The 13,058-nt window shown below is 40.5% G+C and overlaps 1 protein-coding gene across 1 annotated transcript; it reads right to left on the reverse strand.

Annotated features, from left to right (window-relative positions):
• Window positions 1-12,042: 12,042 nt before the first annotated feature.
• Window positions 12,043-12,444, reverse strand: LOC141628247 (uncharacterized). The gene has a single exon (XM_074441411.1). The coding sequence runs from the start codon at window positions 12,442-12,444 to the stop codon at window positions 12,043-12,045; it is 402 nt and encodes a 133-aa protein (XP_074297512.1).
• Between the last annotated feature and the right edge of the window lie 614 nt (window positions 12,445-13,058).

The raw sequence follows: 13,058 nt of genomic DNA on the forward strand, positions 1-13,058 counted from the left end.
ACACATGTTAACACGGTATGCACAAATGTACGAGAAGCTACAACTCCGATAAATAGATCGTAATGGGGCGTATGCAACACTAAAGTAACAAGAAATTATTACCGCTTCACTAATTGTGACAAATACGCTTATAAAACTTCAAACACGATTTCCAACATATGAAATTAATGGTTCAAAGGTGTAACTACGCACTAATAGCCACATTAAACATTAAACTTGCAATTATAAAACAGTTGGACATTTTTACTTTTTGAAAACCTCCTGTAATAGTGCTACTCGATCGAGTATGTAGCGGTACTCGATCGAGTGCCATGCTACTCGATCGAGTGTCTTGGCTACTCGATCGAGTAGCCCAGATCGAGAATGATTTGCTTCTAGATGCCCGATTACTCGATAGAGTACGGGTACTCTGTCGAGTACCTTCGTGCCAAAATTCCTATAAAACTCGTCATAAATCAACCTACATGCACATATTTTGTCATATAAAATCGAGTCGGGATGACTCCCCGACTCCTAACATCCTGCAACAAGTCAAAATATCAAATCCGGCCTTATGGCCAACAATACAAGTCCCAAATCAAAGTCGCAACAAAACAACTACTAAAGTCTAACAACACTACTAACCACTAACACCAACTACCATCAACAAGGATAAAACCAGGAGTATCACTCCTCCTACTGCTGCTGCTGCTCAAACATCACCTCATCATCACCACCACCAGAAGTACCTGCTCCCGATGCCCCGATCCCCGCATCCACTCCTGCTCCTGCTCCTGGGCCCACGTACCATGGAGTCAAGCCACCGTAAGGAAAGGACTAAGGTGCCCCCACGTCGAATGATCCACCCCGTAGGAATGGAAAACCCCTGAGTAGTCCCCAACTCCACTCCATCAAACCGGATGCGGTCCCTCGGTCCCAATCCCCTGAGCGTACGCCATCTTGTGCACATTCCGAAGTGTCAAGGTAGACGACACTCTCTCCGCCAAGTAGCTGGATTGCGTCTCCGGGGTGTCGAGGTAAGGGTAGCATGGAAAAGGCTGCTGCCGCTGTGGTGCCACCGGCCGTGGCCTAGTCTCTGAGGCCCTCTCCCTTACTCGACGGGGTCCTCTCCCCAACCTAGGTCTCTCCACTGCCACGACCGACGCATTCTGCCCCTTCTTCGGCTCTGGCATCACCTCGAGAAGGGTGTCGTCGATGAGATAGGTCTGCAGCTGGCGGGGTCCCTCAACATCCTCCTCCTCCTCCTCCTCAGCATCGGACTCCACAGTCACTACCGCCGGCTCTAAGGGCTCCGTCGGTGGGAGGTGCTCAGGAGCTGGAATCTTCATCCAACTCACGCCCCACACCCTCCAAGCTAGGCTACCGTCAGCCAAAGTCCTCAACCATTTCAGGTCGAGATAGTAGTCACGGTCCATGGTGGGCACAGGGGTAGCTAGAGGCACGTAATCCGAAGAAGCCTCGAAAGAGGTTAGCTTTTCAGCTAACAGAGTGGCAATGGCGCCACAACTCAGGTACCGGGAAGAGGCAGTAGCCATCAAGGCAAGGGCGGCACAAACCATGGAAGGAGCATTAAAGACCACTTTCCTGGCTCGCTCCGGGTTCAAGTAGGACATCAGAAGTAACACCTCATGGTTGTTCAGCTTACTGATGTCCGGTCGATCATAAAGGAGGTTCGAGAGAGAACGAAGGAAGATCCTCAATGTGACATGCTGAACGTCATTAATCAGCATGTTACTCGAGGTAGGAGCTGGTTTCCCGGTCAGGCAAGGCAACATGCGGCATACACCGCACTCGGCAGGGATGTCGGTGATAGAATCCTTGGGTGGCTTAGCCAACCCAAGGTGAGAAGCAAACAAATCCATTGTCAACAGAAAACTGGTGTTCATCAACCGAAATTCAACGGTTTGGCCAGTGGGGTCATAGATAAAGGAGCTCATAAACTCCAAAGTGAGAAAAGGGTAAGTGTGTTTCCTCAGCCTATACAAACTCATAAGACCCAAGGTCTCGAAAATGTGACGGACATCCGTCTCTATCTCCAACTCCTCTAACACTGTGGTGTCTATACACCTCGTAGGTCTCATCTTGCGTTTTTGTAAGGCTACAAAACGCTCCCTCTGTTTGAAGTCAACAAAAACAACTGAAGGGTATTCGGGAACTGCGGGTACCACAGTCCACTCCCTTCCCCATCTCGGGTGGATTACCCTCCCCGTTTACTTTGGCGGATTCCAAGGTTCAGTCTCGGCATCTGCATTAGGCATAGGTTCAAACAACTTGTATAAACATGCAAATATTTATATCATGTAATTTGAATTCAACATACTCAGCTAAGTGCACAATTTCACCCACAAATTTGACATGTGAAGCACATACTTCATGCTATTAACCTTGAATATCACATCATGTACACACCTTTGTCAACGGTTTCCAATTTTGACATACAAGCTCAATTTACTACTACTCACAGGCCATAGTTGTGAAAGAAATTATCATGGTGATTACGTATGCTCAACAAATTCGAATATTTTAGCATGGTTCCAAAGTTATTCCAAACACACTTCTAAGCACATGTGGGGTATTCTTACCAGTTCATGGACAAGAATGACTTAGAACATATCATTATCACCCTTCACTATTATGTACAACAACTCAACTAGAATTTTCAGACGGTCTTTACAGCTGTGATAATCTTGGCATATTTTCATCAATTGTCGTTTCTATTATCATATTGAAGTTTAACTTATACTTATAATGTCATTCACAACATCAATTTTCCAATTATAAATCACGAATTTCCATTTGAGGCACTTTTAAGACGGAGTTTTAAGGCAACTTTCTAAGGTGAAATCATCAAAATCTATCCCCCAACATGACATAAACAATATTTAAGGCTCAATTCTACCATCTAACCATTGTAAAACAACCAAAAATCGATTTCAATTTTGGAAACCCTAGAAACTTCGATTTCGAATTTTACAATTTCTAATCTAATTTACAGCAATTAACCACCAACAAACATGGAAGGAAGGCATGTGAATCATATTTCAACAATTAAAAGCACCAAATTGGTCATAATAATCGAAAATTTCAGATTGTTTTACTTTCCTAGCACATTCAAATCAATAAACCATGTACATTAGGAAGAATAGCATACCTTGATTGATTAATAAAGTAAAGAAACGAAATTAAGCAAGGAATTTAACCCAAGAATCACCACTTAACTCAAGAGTATGAGAGGATTTGAGAGGAAATAAGGAATTTGAGAGTAGTTTAGGTTTATGTGTGTCGACTAATAGGGGAATAAGAAGAAGAAATAGAAAGATTAGGGGTTTTAAGAAAACCCGTAGGATTCGCTGTACAGTAACCTACTCGATCGAGTGCCTAGGGTACTCGATCGAGTACCACCCTACTCGATCGAGTAGGAGCTAAATCATCGAGTATCTGCAGGAATTTTCCCACATCCCGACGTTATAGCTTCCTAACTAGATCGAGTGAGGTATACTCGGTCTAGTAAGCACTCGCGCTCGGTCAAGTATAGTTAAGTACTCGGTCAGAAATACTAAGTAACTTGAAGATACCTGCAAAACAACACCACGTGTCGATTCCAAACTAAGTTCGGGATTCGGCACTAATTACCGCATTCAGTCACGTTTTACACTTGTTACCCACGCATAACGTATCGCCCTACTAATAAGGTACACGCCGTACTACGCTATCCAATTACCCAACTCGGTTTATCTGCTACCGAGTCATTCTATAAACATAATCACGCCGTCATATTACACTTAAACTTACTTTACTTGTTACTACTAAACTCGTGTTCACTTAACTTGATGCATATAATTAACATCAATTCTTTCTTTCGCTTATCACATAAATGCATACTTTTTAAACAAATTATTCAATCATGTCTTACATTCTATCATAAGCAATTCATCTTGCACGAATAAAACATTACGCAGCGGAAAAATTTTCAACCAACAAGCAAGGCATACATGCATTACTATTTGCTATGTCTCGAATTATAACTCAACTATACCATAACTATCATTATAGTAATTACTGTGGATTTATAAACTCGTATATGACTCCCGTCATTATTAACTTATAGCAAACACCTACGTGTTCACTTTTCATGTCACAACATTCAATTCCTCATTTTCACGCATTTCTATTACATAAACTTTCGTCACATATCTCATAACCATCATATAAACTCACTAATCATTTCAAAATTTCCACTAATTTCACCAACGATTACTATATGCGACCCAAATACCACTATCACACCCCTATTACTTCTAACAAGGACTTAACCGGAGGTAGCTCCGGCACAATTATCATGCATATCACACATAGACACACGGACCCCACATTCCCATACCATGTGACTGGCTTAAGTGTCATGGGGCCAAGATTTTGAAATGAGGGCGCCTACTCACCCAAAATCTAGCATCAGCTGGGGCTCCCATTACACATACACCAGGTTCATTTTATTAGACTCGCTACGTTCATTATGTTCATTTGTTACAGGTTCCAAAATCATCGCTCTGATACCACTTTGTAACACCCTCATATTCAGAGGAGCCATAACTAGGCCTTCCTTAGCATATAAGGGCGTTACCATCCCGGTTGCCCGAGGAAAGTAATTATCAAACGTCAATAAAAGAACTATTAAGTTATATTACAAGTGTTTTAAACCAACAAACGAAATAAAAGGTACAACTCAGAGACTACTCGCTATGACCATCGTCTCTCGTGAGAACTCATCCCTTCCCGGACTCCAGCTATCAACAACATCAACACCTGCTAAGACCGACTGCTCACCATAGGGGATCACGGCAGACACATAACAAACAAACAACCACACAAGGTCAGTATTGAGATAAGATAAGACAGTGGCAACCACAATTATCAATATAAACAATACTATCAGCCCCAAACGCAATCACCGCAATCCAACCAACTCACATCGATCGTCCACCTTTGGACCAGACCCCGCCGATGGGGACCGCAGCCGTACCCACCAAATCCCCGCTCATCGTATCGAGCGATAACCCTGTCCATTAATGTGCACATCCCCTCCCGTGGCGGGTTCCACGGAGGGCGAAACTAGGGCGTGAAGCCACTATCGCAAGTGACCCCACTCAGCCGAGGCCACGCCTCGCGAACCATCAACAACAATCACAACCACAATCACAATACAATTACTATATCAAACAGTCACAATGCTATCACAACGACCGACACACTAGACCATCCACAGAAACTGAGTAAGCGAACCTACCTTTAAGCACTGCAACCAATCCATGCTGACAAACCACATATTCAGCGACCAAGCAAATCCTATCACCACCATACAAATATCTATTACTTAACAAGCAAATCCTAATTAAAAGAACAAGGACACGGATGATGATTATGACATACCTATTAGGGAGAAAACTCAGCAAGAGACCGCTACCCGACACAAGTGACGCCCTCCTAAGGTTCAAGGATCTTCAAAAAGGCTTCCATGGAGGTTTTGAGGTGAAGGGAAGGGAAAGAGGCGACTGAAGGATAGGAGGAAAGTGGCGAAAGTGATTTGCGGATTTAACAAAACGTGATATAAAACCCTTGCTGAAAACCCGGTACTCGATCGAGTACCCAACATACTCGATCGAGTAGCCCCCTACTCGATCGAGTAACCTAGCTACTCGATCGAGTAGCCTCTACTCTATCGAGTACCACTCTTAACACGCACCCCAAGATGGTTTTGGCATACTTTTCTAAGACTTCTCCCGCTCCCAAGGACAGTCAACGATGGTCAAAGGCTCCCTAAAAGGGCGGGTATTACATATGATATGGAAAATGCCGGCCTATGAGGAATATGTGTTGGATAGGAAGGACATGAGTTATTTGTGGTTGTGAGGGATAGTGGAAAAATAAAAGGGAAGATTGATGAGCTAATTGAGGCAAGGAGCATGTTTTGTGAGATATGGTGAGTGATATAGTCGCGTGTTGAGTAATATAAAAGTAAGTGTATATAGGCAAGGGTGATGTAAGTATAAAGAAATGTGAGAATGAAAGATTGAAAGGAAGGATGTGAATAGTGATAACTTGAGAGGTGTAAGGACTTATGGAGAGAGATGGTTAGGATTGTGTTGGTTAAGAATATATATGTGATAAAAGGTTGTTGTACAGGGATGGAGAAGAGGGGTATATAGTGAACTTAGATGGAGTTATGTCGCGATGTGGATTTGTAGATAGTGGCTGAGTTTGGGAATTTGGATTATTGAGAGGTGAGCATAGTGTATAATTCTTTGGGCAATTAACGGTATGAGGTGATGGTGACAAGTGTGAGTGAGTAGTATGATGGGAGAGGACCAGTGATAAGAAAGAATGAGAAGATATTGATATGAATTAATGGAATTTGAGTTGGGGAGCAACAAGAAGGTAATCAGATTACTAAAGAGTTAGGTAGCTTAAGGAAGAAGATGAATTATTAATTGGTATTATTGGATGGAAGTAAGTTGGGAGAACGTTGACCAAAGTTATTGGACATGAAAGTAAGGGATCATGGAAATGCACGATAGCTTCATGAGAGGGTGTGAGTTAATAGTTATATAGGAGTTCAGGACGACATGTTAGCCGTGAGTTTCGAGGTATTAAGGGAGTAAGAAGGTGGCAGAGTGTTTACACGATATGAGATTTTGGTGGAGAGTTAGGTGACGATGCAATAAAGGATAGAATTGAAAATAATGTTGAGGTAAATTTTGTTTATGAATTGGATGTTTTTTATTTGGGATGATAACCAAATAGAGGAAACGGATTGTTATATGAAGAAATGATAGTAAGAGAGTAGTTGCATGAAAGATGGTGGTGTCGTAGTATTGTCACTAGTGGTTAAGGATGATGTTAAATAGGGAAGATAGCCATTCTAAACAGGTTGATTTTTGTAGAGGCCGGGTTGATGTGTATGGTTGTGAGGAGATATGAAATGTTATTATAGGAGGCGGGTGCTAGTAGTTGAGTATTAATGGTAGCGTTACATTGTCAGGAAGTGATAGTTATGCGAATGGGAGAATGTAATAGAAGGGGCATACGAGTTAAGCACGGGTGAGAAGTAACCTTTATCAGGTGGTAGCTTACGTGATCACGATTGGCTAGTCAGATTCGATTATGGGTCCATGATATGTGTAAATGTTTGTGTGAGGTTCTGACCTCATGAGTCTTGGTATTGATAATATTCATAAGGTTAGTATCTGTGATTCCATGTAATATGTTGCGTTGTGATCTAATAAAGCAGTTTTAAGAAAGTCTTCTAGTCAAGGAGGTCTTACTCAGTCAGTGTTTATGGGATTGAATAAGTTGCGATGACTATCGATGTAGTTACCGTGCACCGGGCACGGTCATTCGTGTTGTGATACGAGTATTTTCTTGTTGTCATAGATTGTTGTTTGTTTACTGTTGTTTCCTGTCAGTGTCGGTCGGGGCATATAGGCCGTTGTTTTGTTTACATGTTTCTTACCAGTGTCGGCTTGGGAGTGAGAATAGAGTATGATATGAAAGAGAGTTGGGTATGGTTCTGTTTTGTCATGGCATAGTAATATTCTGTTAATGAGACAGAGTTGTGAGAGGTTGTTTGAGTACTTCTAATCTTGTTTTAGATGAGGCGTTGGTGGACATAGTTGTGGCAAGAGAATTATGGAACATGTGTGGTATTGAACTGGAAATTATAGGATGTTTATAACCTTTTTTTATTGGGACTTAGTATCATGTTAAGTTATGGGTGAGTTTTGTGGTAATAAAAGAAATGAACTGGAGAAGCTAATGTGAGTGTGTGTAACAGTTGTCGATAGTGAGTTATGATCGTGGAGATGAGTTTTATATATATATATATATATATATATATATATATATATATATATATATATATATATATACATATATATACATATATATATATATATATATATATATATATAGAAGTGTGTCGTTTTGCGGTAATGCTGAAGAGTCGGGATAGTGGTTATGCTGAGGATTTTATGGTATAAGGTATATGGAGTGCAGAATGAATTGAGGTATGAGGACTGTCAGAGAAAGAGAGCCCTAGATATAGGAATGGTTGTAGGTGTTGAGGTTATAGTGGGTTATCGTTGACATTTGGTGGTAATGAGGATTATGGGAGGTATAGCAAAGGACCTAGTATTAGTGAGTTACGAGGACGTAACATTTATCTTAAAAGGAGCAGGATGCGACAAGAGAGTTTGATGGTCATACAGGTTGCAATTGGAAGTTTGAGTGTTGGTGTAGTATAAGGATGGATTTGTGTAATGGTCTATTTTATTACAGGTAATGGCAGTGCTTGTAGTAGTATGATGTTTAGGAGTGTGAGTAAACTTCGAGGAGGAAGTTCGTTTTAAGGGTGGTAGAATGTAACATTCTGTTTTGGTGGTTGATCTTGTCTGGTGGATTGTCTTGGAATTGAGTTTGCTAGTGAGCGTTATGGAAGTAAGACAGATTTGGTAACATTTATGTTGTGGGTATTCGATAGTACTATGGAGTTAGTATTGAGACACTATGCTGTAGTTGAGACGATATCGTGAGCCATGTTGTGGAAGTAAGCGTGGTTGGTAGACTTAGTGTAAGGTGTCCATGTTTTATATGTTTGGTTGAAACTTCGGGGACAAAGTTCTTTTTAAGGAGGGAAGACTGTAATACTACGGTTTTCTAAGTCTGTTACTCGGTCGAATATGGCTTACTCGGCCGAGTAATGCGTCCTATGTGTTTGGTCAGGCTACTATCCAGGATTACTCGGCTGAGTATGGCAATACTCGACCGAGTAGGGGATACTCAGCCGAGTATACTTTATACTCGACCGAGTACCCGGTCTGTTACGGGTTAGTTCCGCGGTTTTAATTAAAATGATTAGAGATTATATATAAGTCGTTTGTCAGTTTCTAAAGTCATTTTCTCCAAAACCTAAACTACGTTTCATTCTCCTCTAATCATCTTCATCAATTCCAAGGCAAAGGTCATCGATTGTGGGTTATAACATCTTATTCCGTGTCAATCGCCATAATAAGTGTCTTATCCTTGTCGATCTATTATTGTTCTTATAAGTTAGCAAACCCTTGGTTGGGTTAATTTGGGGGTTTAGGGTTTTGGTCATCCTATGTGTTGTTGATTGTTAGTTATCGTTGTTGTAGGTGATGATGTCTTACTCCTTGTGCATTTCTATGATTGGCTGTGGCATAACAGATTACGATAAGGTAGGGTTTCCCTACTCAGTTTACCCTTAATTGATTTAAGATTATGTTTGTATTCTGTACGATTGATTATCTGCTGATTATTGTTGGGGCGTTGGAGTTAGTGTGGTTGTTGTGATGGTTGTTGAGTGAAGTCACTTGCGGGAGTGGCTTCACGCCCTAATTTTGCCCTCTGTGGAACCCGCCACAGAAGGGGTGTGCACATTAATGAACAGGGTTATCGCTCATTAATGAGCAGGGCTTAGGTGGGGATTGGCTGCGGTCCCCCACTGGCGGTGAGGATTACTTGTTGCGACGGGTAATCTGGCAGGGCTACACACTTCAGTGTGTAGTCGGTTACAATGTGAGATCGGGAGTTTGAAGGTGGATGATGATCAGCTGGTTGTCTTTTTGTACTTGTATTATTTTGATTATGTAGTAAACTGACCCCGATATTTGTTTTAAAAACTATGGTGATCCATTCGGGGATGGTGAGCAGTTATTGAGCTGGTATGAGATGGTTTGCGCGAGGGATAGCTGAGATGGGTCATCACGTGTCACTAGAGTCTTCAGCTGTGTCTTGAACTTATATTACTTTCAGTTGGTTTGATATCTTGGAACAAATGTATTTCACTTTACAGTTTTGGGTTTTGGATATTTAATCACTTAAACTCAATTACTAAAGTATGTTTCTTTATGGTCAATCTGATATACATTGCCTCGGGTAACCAAGATGGTGACGGTCTCTCATGCTACGGTGGTCCTGGTAAGGCACCTTTGTATGTGGGGGTGTCACATCAAGTCTTATGTCACCGTACTATAGACAAATCCCAAATATCTTTCGATCTTGCAAGACAAATTAGTCGGATTCTCACGGATTCACTCATGCACTCATAAATATGGGTGATTTATATGTGAAGATAGAAAGAAGTAGAAGCACTCACTCAACTTATGAAACATGCATGCAATCTAATGTGATAGAAATTTGTCCAACTAATACACATTCACAAAAAAGATAAAAGTACATGTATCAAGGACAATAGGGTGGCAAATGGGCAAAGGGTATAGAAATAGTTTGTGCCAGGGCACGTATGGATATGTGAGGCTAAGACGGTAGTCGTAGCACTAAACCAAAAATCAATTCTATGATAATAAACATAAATCATCCCAACTAGAGAAATCATCTTAACTTTGACAATACATGAGAGACTATGAATTACTCTCCAAAAATGCATTATACTCTAGCACCCCAACCTTTTGTTCCCTTAACAAATGACAATGAAGCATAAAATTTTTTTCTTTTTTTTCGAAATCTTTTTTTCTTTTGTTTTTCTTTTGCTTCATATTTTTTTGTTCTTTTTCCAACATAAAGGATATAACACAATTGCTAAATAATTCTACTACACCCACAATTGACAATAATAGTCCCAATCCCAACCATTGTAGCAAAATAGACATGATAAACAACCAACTGCGACTGTCCCGATAAGGTAGGCAAATTATGGATAGTAGCTAATAGAAGTAGGATATAAAACGGCTACAAGGTTTCAAACGGGCTAACAAAACAAGGGTAATGTATGGCTTATTTGAACGGTAAGAACCGCCTTTTCTCATGTACTTAATCATATGAAAGCGCAAAAGTTAAGAAATCAATGTCACACTTATGTAGTTTGATATTACATATTCCACAAGGAGAAACCACACTCAATCCTAAATAACACATGAGATAAGTTTATTGATGTTCCTAGCCTAGGAAGCTCTATAGACCTCAAAATTTATGTAGTTTACCAACATAATTATGTCAAATCTAATTAGTATAAGGTATGTCAGATACGGTCAAGACTTGAGTTATGAGCTTTGTTTTCATAAATAACGGGTCAAAACAATGTACATGGACAATTTAATTGGGATTCAAATGCAATAACAATGCAATTTAACATCATTGTTATTTAACTCACAAAGACTCGACCTAAAATAAAGGAAAAACATGTTTTTGGTTTTTGAAATTTTTTAATTATTATAGGAGTTTTGGATTTAAAGGCACACAACAACAAAGTAAATCACGCAACATAATAGAGACTCCTCCCCCAAACCTAAATGTCATAGTGTCCTCAATATGACACCTACAGCATATCAATCACACATAAATTTCCAGCAACCTAAAGGACACACCTAACAAAAGGAATGGGAAATAACTAGAGATAATACAATAAAAGTAGATACAAGTAAAGAGAATAACGGGTAAGAGTGTAGGAGTTCCCTAAAACCAGCTGCAAAAACAGGGAGAAAATGACCAACCGCAAAATTCCATCCAAGCCAGCTACGATTTAAACACAAAAAGCAAGGGTACTCGATCAAGCCTGGCTGGACTCGATCGAGTACTCAACCGGCGAGATAATTTCCTGCATTTAAAACATACGCCATGCAAGGCATAATCAATACAACTTAAAGCACGCAATAGTAAATAAAATAGTAGCGCATGTGCTACACACAAACATAAGTAGCACCAATAAAAAGTCCAAGCAAAAAAAGTAAGCAATGAATAAAGTTCCGGCTCATCAAACTCAAAGTGTAATATAAAATATGAGCAAGAATGCTCAGTGCACCTCAACTCAACATCATTATAAAGGATATGGGGTTCTTCATCCGTCATAGGAGCTTCCTCAAAAACTTTGACGGACTCCTCTCTGAAAATCTCGACCTCCAAGGCATCCAGCTCAGCTTCTATGTCAACATCGTCAGCAAAGCTGTAAACCGGCTCAGCATGAGGCTCTTCTCCATAAATGAACTTCTCTATCTCATCCACCTCCTTGCTCTATGGTCCTGACAGAGTAGCAGGGGCGTCAGACTGATTCCTGTCCAAACATAAAGCAAAAGAATCATGAATAGGTGGATCAACAACATTAAGCATATAACATGGAGCTACTGAATGGGGACGCTTTAAAGCATTATCAAGAACAAATTTAATAGTGTCATCCCCAACCCTTAGTGTCAAACTACCTTCCCTAACATCTATAAGTGCTCCTGCAGTGTGGAGGAATAGTCTACCAAGAATAATAGGTACTTGTGAGTCTTCAGCCATATACATAACAATGAAATCATCTGGGATAAAATATTTCCCTACTCTAACTGGCACATATTCTAAGACACCTATGAGGCTCTTTAAAGATCTGTCAGCCATCTTCAAGGTCATATCAGTGACGCGGAGTTGACCCATATTTAACTTTTTTGCATATAGAATACGGCATGACACTAATACTAGCCCCTAAATCACAAAAGGCTTTATCTATAGCTATACTACCAATATGACAAGGAATAGAAAAACTCCCTGGATCCTTTAGCTTTGGTGGTGAGTTAGCTTGCAATGCGGTTGTGAACTATTGAGTGAATGCCACCGTCTCAACTTCATCAAAAGACCGCTTCTTTGATAAGAACTCCTTTAAAAACATAGCATACGCCGGTACTTGAGTTAACAATTCAGTAAATGGCACACTCATTTGAAGATTCTTTACTACCTCCATGAACCTCCCGAACTGTTGTTCAAGCTTAGACTTCTGCAATCGGTGTGGAAAAGGTAGTTGGATTTTAATTGGCTCATCTTATTTTGCTTTAGAAGTAGTTTTGGAAGCACCGTCATCAGTTACGGGGTGTACTTAATCGAGCCTAGGGGTCACTCGATCGAGGATCCTATTTTCTTACAATGTCGTAGCTGAAACACGAGAAAAATCAACTTCTAGGGGGTGTACTAGATCGAGCCTACCTGTACTCGATCGAGTAGACACGGTTTTCATCGTTTTTTTTGTTTTTCTTATCCCGTGTTTTATCCTTGCT

The sequence above is a fragment of the Silene latifolia genome, chromosome Y (assembly GCF_048544455.1).
Source record: "Silene latifolia isolate original U9 population chromosome Y, ASM4854445v1, whole genome shotgun sequence".
NCBI classification, from domain to species: Eukaryota; Viridiplantae; Streptophyta; class Magnoliopsida; order Caryophyllales; family Caryophyllaceae; genus Silene; species Silene latifolia.

What these genes read in the sequence shown, in the direction of transcription:
- LOC141628247 (XM_074441411.1), bottom strand. Translation starts at nt 12,444, where the DNA reads ATGGGTCAACTCCGCGTCACTGATATGACCTTGAAGATGGCTGACAGA.